The sequence below is a fragment of the Colletotrichum gloeosporioides genome, assembly GCF_011800055.1.
Source record: "Colletotrichum gloeosporioides strain Lc1 chromosome Unknown consensus_36, whole genome shotgun sequence".
Lineage (NCBI taxonomy): Eukaryota > Fungi > Ascomycota > Sordariomycetes > Glomerellales > Glomerellaceae > Colletotrichum > Colletotrichum gloeosporioides.
This window is the reverse complement of record NW_025544681.1, coordinates 634,806-648,543: the sequence shown is the minus strand read 5'-3', so window position 1 is coordinate 648,543 and position 13,738 is coordinate 634,806. Positions and strand designations below refer to the sequence as shown.

The window sequence follows — 13,738 nt, the reverse complement described above, 5'->3', positions numbered from 1 at the left end:
ATTACAGGATGTGTCTAGAACGGATTTCGTTGTGCAGACGCCTAGAATGGAGGAAGCAACATGTGTCATGGACCGTGATGTTTCAAGTCACGATGATGTGGTTTTCCTGAGGGTAATGGATGAGACAACACACCCAAACTCATACGAGAGGGGGGGTATCAACGACGAAGAGTTCTCAGCGCCCAAAACGAGTTCATGGTTGAGGTTCGGCAGAGGAACGATGGAACGCGGTGAGGTGGCATAGAACCGCGGATACATTGATAGCAGCCCATCAGCACAACGTGGACAATCTCTATCTCTCTCTCTCTCTCTCTCTCTCTCTTATATATTGCATGATCGAGTCTCTGAAGCTCGCCCACGTTCCTTACTACTCATATCATCGTGAACATATGCTGAGGACCATAGATTAATGCTTGGGGCTTCGGGAGGGTTGTTGCAGAACGTAAACCAGGACTTGATCTTGCTGCTTGCTTGGCTTGACCACAACCAGCATTGCCGGAAACCATACAGGGCTAGTCGATGCTGGGTTTGGAGGCTATAAGAGCACCATGGGCATGAAATAGTATGTCAAAGGGCATCGATCAGGCCATCGGGAGAGGAGGAGTAGAACAATGGCCAAGTCGCGATAGACGGCTTTCAAGAGTCTCGTTGATACGGGACTTCAACTTTGCCGTCACGATCATGAACGCTCAAACCCACCAGCCCACATCTTGCGATCATAGCTTGCAAGAGTAAGTCAATCATACGCAAAACAGGCCCAGCACGCTTGCCTGCCGACGGACTTTTGCGTAGCCCTCCCATGTCGCTATGAACAAATCAGATCGGGAAAGCACATCGTTCGAGAGAGCGTCTCCTCTGCCTCGTGGACCTTCCTTGCTGGAACTTTTGACAACCCCGTACCCTTGGGGAGGTCAATGCTTTTGCCAATGCTTGATGCCCGCGATGTGGCTCCTCGAGCCGCACGCCGGTTCCATAGCTGCTGCGACCTACTTACCTACCTGCGACTCCATGGTAGACGGTCATAATTGAATGCGTAGAAGACACGACAGGACATGTGGTCCCATGAATGGCTCGCGATGGTCGTGCCACGCCTGCATGTCAATAAGTCTTTACAAAGGAACCCGGCCAAGGTGAAATTTTCAAAAGTTCGTCTTCAGGTGCCCCCATCGTCTTGAAGCTTGGAACACATCGCCAAGCGCTGGAGCTGAGCGTAGGCCGTAGCTATGCGCAAAGGTCGACTCCACCAGTCGTATAGAATTTCCTCCTACGCCAGTCATGTCGTACGTAATAACGGCTCATTCAGGGGGAAGAAGCGCCTGAGACTTGACACGGGGCCCGAGGCAAGCGTACAAGCAGGCAAGCAAGCTCAAAGTCAAGAGTCGAATGGTCGGTCAAGTGAAAGCAGCCAGCGACACAACGTGCACAGAACGAGAGCGGAGCCTCGTTTATTTCTATTTCACCCCTCAAGGTTGTTTTTGGATCGCCAGCGGCCAGCCAATGTTGGAAAGCAGGAGCAGCAACTGGAACAATTGGAGGTTGTGACACCTCGTAAAAGTCTTGGCTCTTGGGGTCTTTTTGGAGGTCTTGGCTGAACCGACTGGGGAAAGGCTGGGGAACTTTTTGATCGACTCCATCCCGGGATCGTTCCAATGCGCAACGTCAGGCAACTTGGCAAAGGTTTGCTGGTCGCGTTAATGAAGGGGATGAGCCCACTTGGGGCGGATGGGGCACGTTGCCCAGCCGGTGAGGCTGTGTAAGCACCCGTAAAGCCAGGTAGCAAGCATAGTAATCGTTTTCCCCCGTCCTTCTGTCGGCGTTCTCGGCTCGGGTATTGTTGCGAGCCCTGTAGTGTGCCGTGTGGTTTTCTTTTCTCTGCATCCATTTTTTTTTTCTCTCTGCGACCTTCTTGATTGAGATGGTGGTGCCGTCGGGTCTAAGCGGCTGGGTACCTGGATCTTGATTGACAACCGTTCGCAAGATGCCGTTTGAGCCGTGGGCCCCCCCGTTTGCTTAGGTGCCATAGGTTAGCAAAGAGAGACATAGCTAATGGGTGGGTTGTATTATTTTCCCGCGCGTCTTCTAGGTCTATTAGAACATGGTTGTCGATGATTTGTACCTTGTTGAAAAAGCAGGTGGCATAACGGGAGGTGTGGGTGGGCTGGGGAGGATTTGGACAGGCCTGGGTGTGGTGGTACTCGGGAGGGGGTTGGAAGTGCGAAAGCTCGGGACAAGACGCAAACAGTCGCGCTGACCGATGATCACATCGCAGACGGGGCATGATGATGATGTTCAGGTGCAGATAAGGAACTGCCGGCGACTATCATCGATCAGCGGCTGTTGGCACGGCTAGTGAACGGAGGTTTTGTGGTGATTTCCCTCGATTTTGCTCTTCTGAGGCGGGATGTGCTTTGATGGCTCAACGGATCATCACTGCCGCATGTTTCTGGAAGATTGCCTGTTTCTGACGGAAGTTGCCATTGCGAACGAACGTCAACTCATCAGCTGTTGCCCGTTGTTGTTTGGACAGGCTCACCTGGGAGCAGGGCAGGGCGAACTTTCAGCGGCAGCTAGCTGGAGGACAAGGCGCCAGCTGTGGTGCGGGAATGGCGTCCACTCAAGCTTTCCAAGAAAGTTCCAAGAGATTGGGCGACGCCGCTAGAAACACAAACGGGCAACCGGGTTTTGGGGCGGGTGTGCGTCGTACGCTGGACACGAGCCTGGTGCCATGAACAACCACCAAGACCGCCATCGATGGCCAGCCAGGTACCCGTAGTGTGCTATCCACTGCGACACTGGGCAGTTCCGCGGGCCTAATAAGACAAGCTTATGCTGAGAGATGATTGCTGATCAGCGGGCGGCGTTAAGCGTTTGGATTTGCACTCTGGCTGACGCCCAGCGCCGAAGAGCACCCGAAGGACAGTTTTCTGGGGTACCGGAGGGGACTGGAGGGTCCTTGCCCTGGCAGGCATGGCGTGATTGATTGACGGGGGTAAAGTCGTTGACGCCGTGACGGGACAGAATTCAACAGCCCGGATGCCGCGGAGGGTGCTCCGACGCGGCAAGACGACGAGACCAGCAGAGTGATTTGAGTGAATTGGAGAGCACAAACCGAACGAAACGAGGCGTCGAGTTTGAACGGCAGACTCTGGATGAAACGGGACTGGCGACGCCATTGTGAAGGGGTCTAGCAAAAGTCCGATTTGCTGCGCCATGGAGGCTGTTGCTGATGGCTGGCTGGCTGACCGCTAGCAGTTGGTTGACATGGGGTCGTACCTTAATTAGCGTGGTAAAGGGGAGGGCTGAGGTGGCTCCGCTCGCAAAAGATCCTTTGGAAGTTTGCCAATTATCGGTGTTCAACAGACTCTGGGCCCAAGACAGACGCCCAAGCGAAGAGGGCGAGCTCATGTGCGCGTGTGTGAGTGCGAAAGGGTGACAGATGGTTCGGACGAGCCGCTGGTCGTAGCGTTGCCAATTCCCGTTTCGTTCATGCACGTCTGTTTCTGTTTCTTGTCGTCAACAAACATAAGGTACCTACGGATGCCGTGTGCCAGCGAGCGAGCAGCGGGCAGAGAGAAAGAGAGTGGCCAGCCCCGGCGTCGCTTCTATCCGCAGGAGAAAAGGAAGAATGTCTTGGATGGGTGTGTCTGTGTGGTTTTTCCCCTCCAAGGCACACGCCGTTGGTTGTCTCGTTTCAGCAGAAGGTCGGTAGCGGGCAGAATGGCCTCTCGGCCGATTATTGTGCCCAAGCCACTTGGGGACGGGATCGCCATGTGCATTGTGCTTGGCCTTGCACCCGTTGTGACGGCACGCCGTAGCTTCCCCCCTCCACCAATGACTTGCAGTGCAGAGCCAAGAGATCTCCGAGGTAGCAAAGCCCAGCGAGGACGAAGGCGGGCGGAAAGGGACGGAGGGCAGCCACTGGGACGGTGGTGGTGGTGGCAGGCAGCTTGGGACCGGCCGGCGTCTACGGCGTGCCTCAGCTTAGGCCACCGAGGACGAGAAAAAAAGGCATGGCGACATGGATGGTTAGGAAATGCTTGATTGCGCGGCAAGTTGGCGGAATGGATAGGAGAGACCGGGGTTTGCAAATGAGGGATTGTGTTGGTACGGGCACGGCGGCGGATATCTGACCTATTTGGTCTTGGTGTTGGCCTCGTTGTCGGGCATGGCGACTGCCCGCTTACTTACGCAGTACCTTCCTTAGGGTACCTTCGGTACTACAGAGTAAGTAAGGTAGGTGCTTTTCTCGATACGTTCCAGTAGATCCCGACGGCCAGGTTTTGTCATCCAAGCACCTAGGTGGATAATACGGAGAAACGTTTACTCACGGAGTCTCGGAGGCTTCCACTGTCAAGGAGAAAGGCAGCAAAGCGCAGCGCAGCGCCTGTGCGAACAAACAGGCATCGTCTGTGTTCCCGAACGTTTAATCTGAGGTTGCCGGTAAATTGAATGACGCGTACTATTCTCGCAAGGCAGCCCGGGCTGCTGGTTGGATGCGAGTAAAGTTGCAGTTGTCGAAAGCAATTACGGCTGCGGCCGAGTTGTGTTCCAGGCAGTTGTTGTGACATACGGAGAAACTATTTGAATACCACCTGCTGTACTTGACATGAGACCATGTTGAGAGGCTAGAGAGAATGCAACAATGGACAGAGACAATGACTTTTTGTCGGGCCAGGTCCGACTCGAGAGCCATGGAAGGCACAGGCACAGGCACAGGCACAGGCACAGGCACAGTGGAGGGGCCACGCCGGGGGCCTAGACCCCCCGCCTTTTCTGTGCCGTGATGCCGTAATTGGTGCCATTGGATTCCCCTTCCTGCCTTTCATCCATTCACCTGACCTATCTATCGTCTGCTTCTGCTTCAAACGATTCGCCGCTAGTCATCACCACTATGGAAGGCAGGTAGACCACTCTGTAGAGTCTACTACCCAAGTAAAGTCGTTCAGCATGGACCTGACCGACAACTACCTCACCCGCAATCGAGGCAGGCCTGGCCTTGCATCACATATACAGAGGCTGTCATGTTCATGAGGCATGGTCGTCCACTTACAGCCTGTAATCGAGTCTTTCTTCTCCGGGTTATTACCCCTTCTAGCCCGTCGGCTAACCGTACCACCATCCATCCATACCTTTTACTGAGGGACCTTATGAAGTACGACGTGCCTTGGATTGGACTATAAAGCACTAATCCAGTTGCCAGCAGGTGAGGTGACGGCGTATTTCGTTCCAGTCCACACCTGGCATACGGCCCTCACAAAGGTACCTTTGCCCTGCCGCAGTGGGCGACCGAGACGGACGGCAAAGTAGCATCACCAGCTGCTGGTCCAACAAAAAGTACCTCTGAACCCGCGCCACCCCGGTCGCTGCACCCTTTCACCTACCAACTCGGGTTAGGACGCTCTGCAAAAGGCCTCGGTCCACTCGGCGCTGCTCTGCTGTTTCTGTTTCTTGTTCACGGAGAGGAGGACCTTTTTTTTTTTTTTTTCTTCTCTGCCAGAGTCTCCTCTGTCCAGTGAGAGCCCGAGAATTACTCGCGGTTCCAGTGGGCGCCGAGGGTTCGTCTTGACGATCATCGGCACCGACGTCGCCCTACCCTACCCTACCTTGCCTTGCCAATGCCAATTGCTTGTTGACGGCCCTTTCCCTTGTTAATTCCATGTCAGCCTGCCGCATCCGTGACACCCCCGTCTTGCCTGCCCGCCTGAACCTGAGTGTGTCGTGGTGTGTGAGTGAGTGTGTGTCGCCGTCGCTGGTCCATCCACTGTCGCTCTCAGCCCAGCCTGTCCTGTCCTGTCCTGTCCTGATGTGTTCGCATTCTGTCCTGGACCAACCGTTCATCCAACCACGGCCTCCAATTCCTAGGGAACTTTAGTAGGTTTACTTTTCATTGACAACCTACAATACGGATACTCCGTACGACACAGTACACAACTCCGCGAACCCGCCCAAGCGCAAAAAAACGCCCCTTTTGGGATAAGCATGGCCAATGTGTCGCACGTCCCTGGTCGCCCACGGTTGATGGATCGCTAAGCTATCGATACAACGACGCCTCCCGCCCGGTCAGAATCCGAGCCTCCATCTCTCCTCTTCCCTCCCTTCACCACACCTATCGTTTATTCACTCGTCCCCAAGCTACGGTCCACGGATGTCAATCACCTAATACTAGCAAAAATTCCGACAGGGCCCGATTGTAGCGCGCCTTCCTCGTCTTCGCATCCATTCCATCGCATTGCATCCAGCTCGAACCGCGCCTCCCACGCTTTTCCAACGAATCCCGTCTGGAGCGCATGCCCTTCTGGCTTTTCCCTCCTCCCATCGTCGACGACATACATTATTCGGTGTACTTCGTACCTTGCCGCGGTTGAACTGTTGTTCCACTCGGCTCACGCCTCTCTGCACGCCCTTGCTTCGATCGAGGTCTCATCCACCCATCCATCCATCCATCATCCTCTGTCTCTGTCTCTGGACCACCACCTAGCTAGGAGGACTACGGCGAGTGCTACTGCACAGCTCTCGGCCGACCCCAGGACGTTGGATCACACACCACACAGGACCGCACCGTACCTATTCGTACCTAACCCTTACGCACGGCGGGTTTCTGTTACTCTATTCTTTCTTCATATCACGCCGTTCCTGCCAGCAACTCTACCACGTTCCACCCGCTGCTCTTCAACAAGCCCTGTCCCTGGTCTGACCCGACGTCCGATGCGCATGAGATCCGCCCCCAGAGCCAAGTCCCCCCTTGCGGCCCTGGTCCTCGACCACAGACTGGCTGCCTTCGTTGGACGGGTCCGGACTTCGTCTCCATTCTCTCACGCGTCGTCGGCCCTGCACGGGAACCGCTTCCCTCAGATCCGGCTGTCCTGCGCTTGCTCTGCCTCTGCCTCTGCCTCTGCCTCTGCTGCTGGCCTGTTGCTGCTGCTACTACTCCTCCCTTCATCGGGCTTCCTATTCAGTCCAACCTTGTTAAGCGGCTCTTCTTTTGCGCCCGGCACCACTCGATGACTCGACGCCTCCCGCTCCGCTTCACTCTTCCCGCCAGCCCATTGCAACCTTGACTTTTCAACCCAACTCTCTGTCCCTCTCTCAGTCTTCTCCCCTTCTGCTCAAGTGGCTCCTTCTCCTACCTCAGCCAAGGCACGAACGGTCGAACGCCCGGTCGTTGGAAGGGGCGCTCTTAGACCTGTCGCTCATCATCGCCACCGCTGCTCTCGCTTCTCGCTAGAGTAACAAACCCGGCAGGCACATCTTCATTTCACACTCCTCTCTCTCGTGGACTGAACCGAGAATCCACACACCACACCGCGCGCGGGCTCCAGTCCTTCCACAACCCCGTTCCACGTCTCCATCCTTCTCTCACACACTACACTACGTCTCCATCCGCCATCCATACATACGTACCTGACTTTGTTTTACCCACTCCCCTCGATCTCATCTCATCTACCGGTCCTCGCTCCAGGCCCTTTTGCATTTGTTTTACGTTACTCTGCCCCGTGCGGCCCTTGGAAAAGAGCCGCCGACAAAAGGCCCTCACCATGAACATTTGCGGGTCGGCATAACCCCAGGGCCAAGCACATCTCGTGAAATCCCCCGTCGCAAGGGAACCTGTCCGAGACAGACGCACGGGAACGGGCCTCTGCCTCCGCTGCCACCCGCCGCATGGTGGTCCTGGCCTGACACGACTCGCCTGTCGCCGGCTCACAACAGTCCTCCTGTCATATAAAACCTCGCCCACCCCATGGATCCCCGCATTGAAGACCGCGGAAATGGACCATCTACTACCGCTGCCCAGCCGCCGCCTCTCCGGCGGCGACTATCGATGGAGGAGGACTATTTCTACCAGGAAGTCATGACTTCCCCTTTAAGACGACCATCTCAACCACCTCCCTACGAGAGGGAGTCCGGCCCAGGACGTCCCCTTGCCGGCAGCGCCGTCGCCGACTATGGGGTCCAGGAGAAGCTGCCCGAGTACTCGTGCGACATTGAGTTGGAGGGCGTATGGGTGAAGAAGATGGAGGTGGAAAACACCACAAAGAGGGCGGAAGACAGGAATTGGCACACCACCTTTGTGCAGCTGCGCGGCACCGCCTTGAATTTCTACAACGTGAAGAAGGATTGGGGATGGGGCAGGTCGAGGGACGGGCCGACAATCTCGCCAGACAACCCGCCGTGGGTCAAGAAGTCCTCGCTCGATAGGACGTACAGTCTCCAGCACGCCGACGTGGGTATTGCTGCCGACTACAAGAAGTATGTTGCCTCTATTCTCAGCCTCATTTTGATGCCAAGACTTGCCAAGAAACTGACTGCCACCCAGGCGTCGATATACCATCCGTGTCAGGGCCGAGACGGACCAGTTCCTGCTCTCGTGTATAGAGCTGACTACCTTTGTCAAGTGGCTGGAAGCATTGTTCGCTGCCATCGACGTCGCGGCACCCATCGACGAGCGCGACTATCCCCGCGACCAGAGCATCCCCCGCATCCAACGTATCCGCTGGTTCCGTGGCCAGACACCGGCACAGACAAACCACTACCCGGTACCCACGCCACGACCCATCAGTCCTGTCCTGCGCCAGGTGGCCTCGAACGAGCCTGATCCGTTCCCGGCGTCGTCAAATGAGCCTGTCCTGGATGTTCTCAACACCCTCGACAGCATCGCGGCAGACACGCAGTCGACCGTCGGCCCGTCATACGCCCGGAACAACGAGCCCATCAGCAGTCGGCTGTCGACGACGTCGTACCCCAATGAAGCCATCGACCCCGACACTGGAAAGTGGTCGCCCGAACACCAGTGGACCTCCGCCCACGACCTGCTCTATGCCAAGCTTTGCTACTCGGTGCTTTTGTTCAAGAGCCCGCGCAAATCAAATTACATCATCAGCAAAGGGAAGCAGTGGTTCGTGGACTGGGCGACGGGTCGCATGATCCGGGTGCTTCCACCAGCGTACGGCGAGATCGACTTCTTTGGACCTTGGCAAGTCATCCACACCGAAAACAGGAGGATCTAGCCTTGCCAACGTTTCCCCTCATATACCCAGTCTACTGCACATATATCCATACCCCAGCCCCTTCCACGGGGCCTTCTCTTTACATTGAAACGAGGAAGAATCGCAAGATTCGAACGAAACGGTTTTTCTTTTACCCACTACCAGGGCAAAGGTCTGGCGGCCAAAACAAAACTCGGGGCGGTACGGCGCGGCATCAGCATTCGGATGGCTTGTTTTTTCTTTACCCATTTCCTCTTCCATCTCCTTTGTCATCATGGCGGGCGAGGGAGCATTACTGGCCGTGCATGTTCATCATTGGGCGGCGTTGCAGGCGGCGGGACACACCGTCGCTCCATTTCCTTTACTTTTCTATTGCGCATACTGAGCGTCGGCATTGCGAGGCCTTTGCGAGCATAGTTGTGTGAACGATTGGGGCCAGGCTCCCGTCAACAATCGGGGCTACGCAGGGGTTGTATATAGTTTACTGCGATATGGCTGACAATTGACACAATGAAACTCAATCTGTCTCTTTTTTCATTTGGTGATGTCGACTCCTGCCGAATTGTGACATGAGCCTCTGGCCTACCGGAAACGCCTGAACCCTGGGTATGATCATAACTTCATCTCCACGCCGCCATGTAACACACACGTGTCCTCCGAATGCAAATTGGTATCGCGATTTCAACGTAGTCGTCCCCTATTCAACGCCAAGACCTAGCCATGGAGCCTCCCCTCCCCGACTTCACATCCCCGACATCTGCGCCTCGGCATCCCGCGCCTCCGACGCCAACTCGGGTGCCACGTCTCCTAACATGGCGTTCGCCCCGTCAATATCGGCAACGTGGCCCTCCAGCTGCGCCAGGAGGGCCTCGATCTCGGCGCGCTGGGACTGGATCGCGGCGAAGAGGGACTCGTTGGACGCCTGGGCGTTCTGCAGGCGCGCGTTCAGGTGGGATTGTTGTGATGCCAGCCGCGGGGCGAGGTGAGCTGTGATCACGTCTTCGGGGGGTAGCAGGTGCGGTCTGGGCAAAGCTTTCGTGTTAGTAACGTGCGAATTGGGTCGGTGAGCTGAAAAGGAAGGGGGGTAGGGGTGCCGCGTACGGGATTGGTTCCTCGATGTCGTCGCCGGCGTTGTTGTTGCTTTCCTGCCGCCTCCTCTCGGCGTCGCTGACTAGACTCTCGAGCTCATTCAGCTTCTTGACGACGTCGCGGTCGACGAGGATCGATTGGAAATCTTTCTGCAGTATTATAGACCGTCAGCAGTTGCTTCTCCTCGGGAATACGTCCTCAATGGGAGGAGAAAGGCGGCAGACGCACGTTGCAACGCTCCTCGAGGTAGTCCACCATCTGCTTCTGCACGTTGCGCAGGGTGTTTGGCGCGTGGGCGGCGATGGTCGGGAAGCAGGACGCGAAGTTGTCGTAACGGACCGTCTCGAGCGTCTTTTGGAGGGCGCGGTCGTACGTCTTTATGAAGTAGCCCGCGCGCACGCCCGGGGTGACGGCGGTGTGTTTCTGCGGCAGGGGCGGGGAGGCGGGCGGCTGCTGTTGCTGGTCGTCATTTTGCTGTTGTTGTTGGACTTGGTCTTGGATCTGCTGTTGCTGCTGCTGGTCCTCTTGCGACTGTGATGTTTTGATCTGCTGCTGCTGCTGCTGCTCGGGTTGCTGCTGCGCTTCGTCGTCGGGCGGTGGTTGTGGTTGTGAGTTATCTGGGGCGGACATTTTCGCTGGTGAGACGGGGCCAGGAGGATGTGTAGTCGTCGCAGGGTCGAGGATGCGATTGCGATTTTGCGGTTGACGGTGGAAGTTTCGGTTGGCGGCTGTCCCGGGACGCGTCTGTGGTGGGCGGTGGAGGTGGGGGCTCCGGCGCGAAAGCACGGGCAGGTGACGGAGGCTCGCGTGCAGGTCTTGGCGGTGGGATGGTGCCGGGTACCCCCGCTAGAGTGGTGTACGTGGTGCTGGGGTCCGGTGCGCTCGGCCGAGTTTCCACAAAGTCAATTCGACGTCAGCTCTATCTGGGCTGCGGACAAGCTTGGCTCCCCGTGCAACCTGCCCGTTGTTTCGTGGCAAGGTCTTCATCAGTCTCCCCATCCATGCGGCCGGCGGCGCGTCCAATGGATGATACTCTGTCTGCGGGCCTCACTGCAGGGTCAGATCGGCTCCGGGCTTGGCCATGCAGCAGCGTTGATGATGGAAGCCAAGCTTCGGGGGTTTTCTTGTCGTGGGTCATGCTCCGACGACATGCGTGATGCAAGAGCAGACTTTGATATCTGTCAAGCACGATATGAACGTGCCACGGTGCGTAGTGAAGTGTATGGAGCAGGAACAGATTACAAGGCACGAGTTTGCTGTCTCTATTAGGGGATGATATTCTACGTGTTCTTAAATGTAATTTTGTAAATGTCTTTGAGGAATGAGCGTCTTCTTGGCCGTGAAGAATGGTTGGGGATATCCAAATGACACCCGTAAGATTGATGGAAAGGCTCTTCTCCAAAGTCACCATTAGATACTAGGGTAAGTTGAGGAGCTTCCCCCTCGCTTCCTTAGGAAACATTCAAGTCCTTCATCTTATTCTACTCAGCAGCCACAGAACTACTTACCTAGCTGAGTCCTTTTATTAAGATTCGACTTCATTAGTTGCTCCGCTTAAAGTCATTATTCCTAGTGGCATATGCGAACACAGGAAAAGAGGGAAGGAACGACCTGCGTTTCAATCACCTTCTTTCCTCGCCCCTTCCTCCCCTTTCCCTCCAAGGCAAGACGATCAAGCTCACAACAAACCGCTGCCTCTTTGTTCCCAATCCTCACTCTCAACCTCCAACAAATCAACAAGCCGCGGTGACGCACCGGGTAGCGACTCTGGTCCCCTCACGTCGTACGTGAACATGCCAGAGATTACGGGTTCGAATCCCGTACCGTGGGTTTATTTTTACTTGTTTCGTCCATCACTTTTGGATTTGAATCCTACAGTCAAATTTCATATCATTTCCATGCGCAGAAACACAAGTCACCACCCAAACCAGGCAGTCCTAGCCAAGTACACGCCGGCGCAGCTCTCTCTTGAGCGCTTTAACCATGTGCTGCGTACGCTCAACCGCATCCCGATTCTCGATGGCCCTACGGTGCAGGTACCCAAGACACTCGGAAACCGATCCCCAAATCATGTATTTGAAAACCCCAGGAGATGAAATCTCGTCTTTCACCCCCCTCGGACGCTGCTCTAGGGTCTGCAGCAGCTGACAACTAAGTTCATCTGCCATGCCCGTAATCTGGCCACAGTCCAGCTTGCCGACTGTGGGAAGCCCAGCTTCAAGTCTCTCGTGGTACTTCACCAGCGCCTTGTTGGCACTGGCAGCGTTGTGCGTCGCCACGAACAACGCCGAGGAAGGAAACTGCAGGTGAGCTGCATCATCCGGCGTCTTCTGCGCAATGAAAACATCCGCGAGGAGGTCATACGACCGATCCGTCTCTTCTTTCGTATCATGGATCAGCGAGCGATCCTCGTGCTCGATGTAGGCACCGCGAACCAGCTTGACGCCGACGGTCCAGCCCTCCTCGGCGGCAAGCTGAATGTGGCGATGGGCGTTTGCCTTTGAGCCTTTCAAGTAGGCCTGGATGGTGTTGTATACCAAGGCCTGGCCATTTCTATTGTAGTTCCTCATGAAGTCAATCGTCCAATTGTCCAGGATGGGCTGCAGGGCTTGCTGCTCGGCATCGATCCAAAGTTTGGATCCTTGTCGTTGCGTTTCCAGGCAGATTTCGTCCATGGCATCAGCGATGACTTTGGGCATCGGCTTCCGCGCCATCATGGCATCGACAGCTATGGCGCCTGCTCCTGTGATTCTATTCACCGAGTAAGCGATGGAGTTTTTGCAAGTCTGTGAAAGGAAGCTTACTTGACGGCGAGAAAGTCTCCAGGCTGAATCATGCGGAGGGTTTCCAACGTACTCTGCTTCCAATCCTCGACCACTCGGTAGTGGCATTGGCTGTATCCATTCTCAACCTCGACGGACTGTGTGCCAGACGGGTTTTCGAGTACAAACTCCTTGGCGTAGCCCATGATGACTCCATGATATCCGATGCTCTTGGTCTCCGCGGTAGACCGAACGACTTCCTGATGGCATGTGCCTGCGGCAAAGTGATTGTAGATGGTCCAGCGCAGCAGCTTATTCAGGGCAGGGTTCTTATCAGGGTTAAGGAGTGTGCTCTTTGACTTGGTGATGTAATCGAGTGCAGCCAGAGAGGGACGTGAGATCCAGCGCCGGCGCATCAAGGAAGTCAGGAGTAATGATCTAAGGAGCGTCTTTGTCGGTAGTCGAGAGAGTGCTGTTGGCGGCGTCTTCTCAGAGTCCCAACTGTTCTGCTTGACTAACTGGACGTGACTGGAGAAGCGTACGCCAAGGATGCTGGCGGCCTTGACGGTTGGCCTTGTGGCAGCGGTGAGAAGAGGCATGTTGAACGGAATGGCTGGAGACAGTATGAAGGTTCGTCTAATCGTACTCTTCTGGGCGCACTACCCTGGGCGAAACCTAGCTGATAAACAACGGCATCCGGAACTTTGCTCATCGTCTTTCGAGTTACGCACTACACTCGCTATCAACTCCTATGCCCGGAATGCCATCCCGACGTCTTATCTTGCCATGGCTACCCCTCATTTCTTCTCATTGTCATGTGAGATCATTTTGCATTACCCCGTGATCCTCTGTGCTATCTGCCGGATATCGACGGCTGAGGGGGGCGCGAGAATGGGGATCGGG

General features: G+C 55.6%; 3 protein-coding genes across 3 annotated transcripts; 1 reads left to right on the top strand and 2 right to left on the bottom strand.

Moving 5' to 3' along the window:
- Positions 1-7,738: 7,738 nt before the first annotated feature.
- On the top strand, positions 7,739-9,005 carry GCG54_00006093 (uncharacterized protein; the record flags this gene model as incomplete). The annotated part of the gene is made up of 2 exons (XM_045406107.1): positions 7,739-8,247; positions 8,315-9,005. The coding sequence occupies 2 exons, from the start codon at positions 7,739-7,741 to the stop codon at positions 9,003-9,005; spliced, it is 1,200 nt and encodes a 399-aa protein (XP_045265490.1).
- A 721-nt stretch (positions 9,006-9,726) lies between these two features.
- GCG54_00006092 (uncharacterized protein) lies at positions 9,727-10,703 on the bottom strand (the record flags this gene model as incomplete). Its single annotated transcript, XM_045406106.1, has 3 exons — positions 9,727-10,006; positions 10,086-10,222; positions 10,302-10,703. 3 exons carry the CDS (start codon positions 10,701-10,703, stop codon positions 9,727-9,729), a joined length of 819 nt encoding a protein of 272 aa, XP_045265489.1.
- A 1,307-nt stretch (positions 10,704-12,010) lies between these two features.
- On the bottom strand, positions 12,011-13,434 carry GCG54_00006091 (putative proline dehydrogenase; the record flags this gene model as incomplete). Its single annotated transcript, XM_045406105.1, has 2 exons — positions 12,011-12,824; positions 12,878-13,434. The coding sequence occupies 2 exons, from the start codon at positions 13,432-13,434 to the stop codon at positions 12,011-12,013; spliced, it is 1,371 nt and encodes a 456-aa protein (XP_045265488.1).
- Between the last annotated feature and the right edge of the window lie 304 nt (positions 13,435-13,738).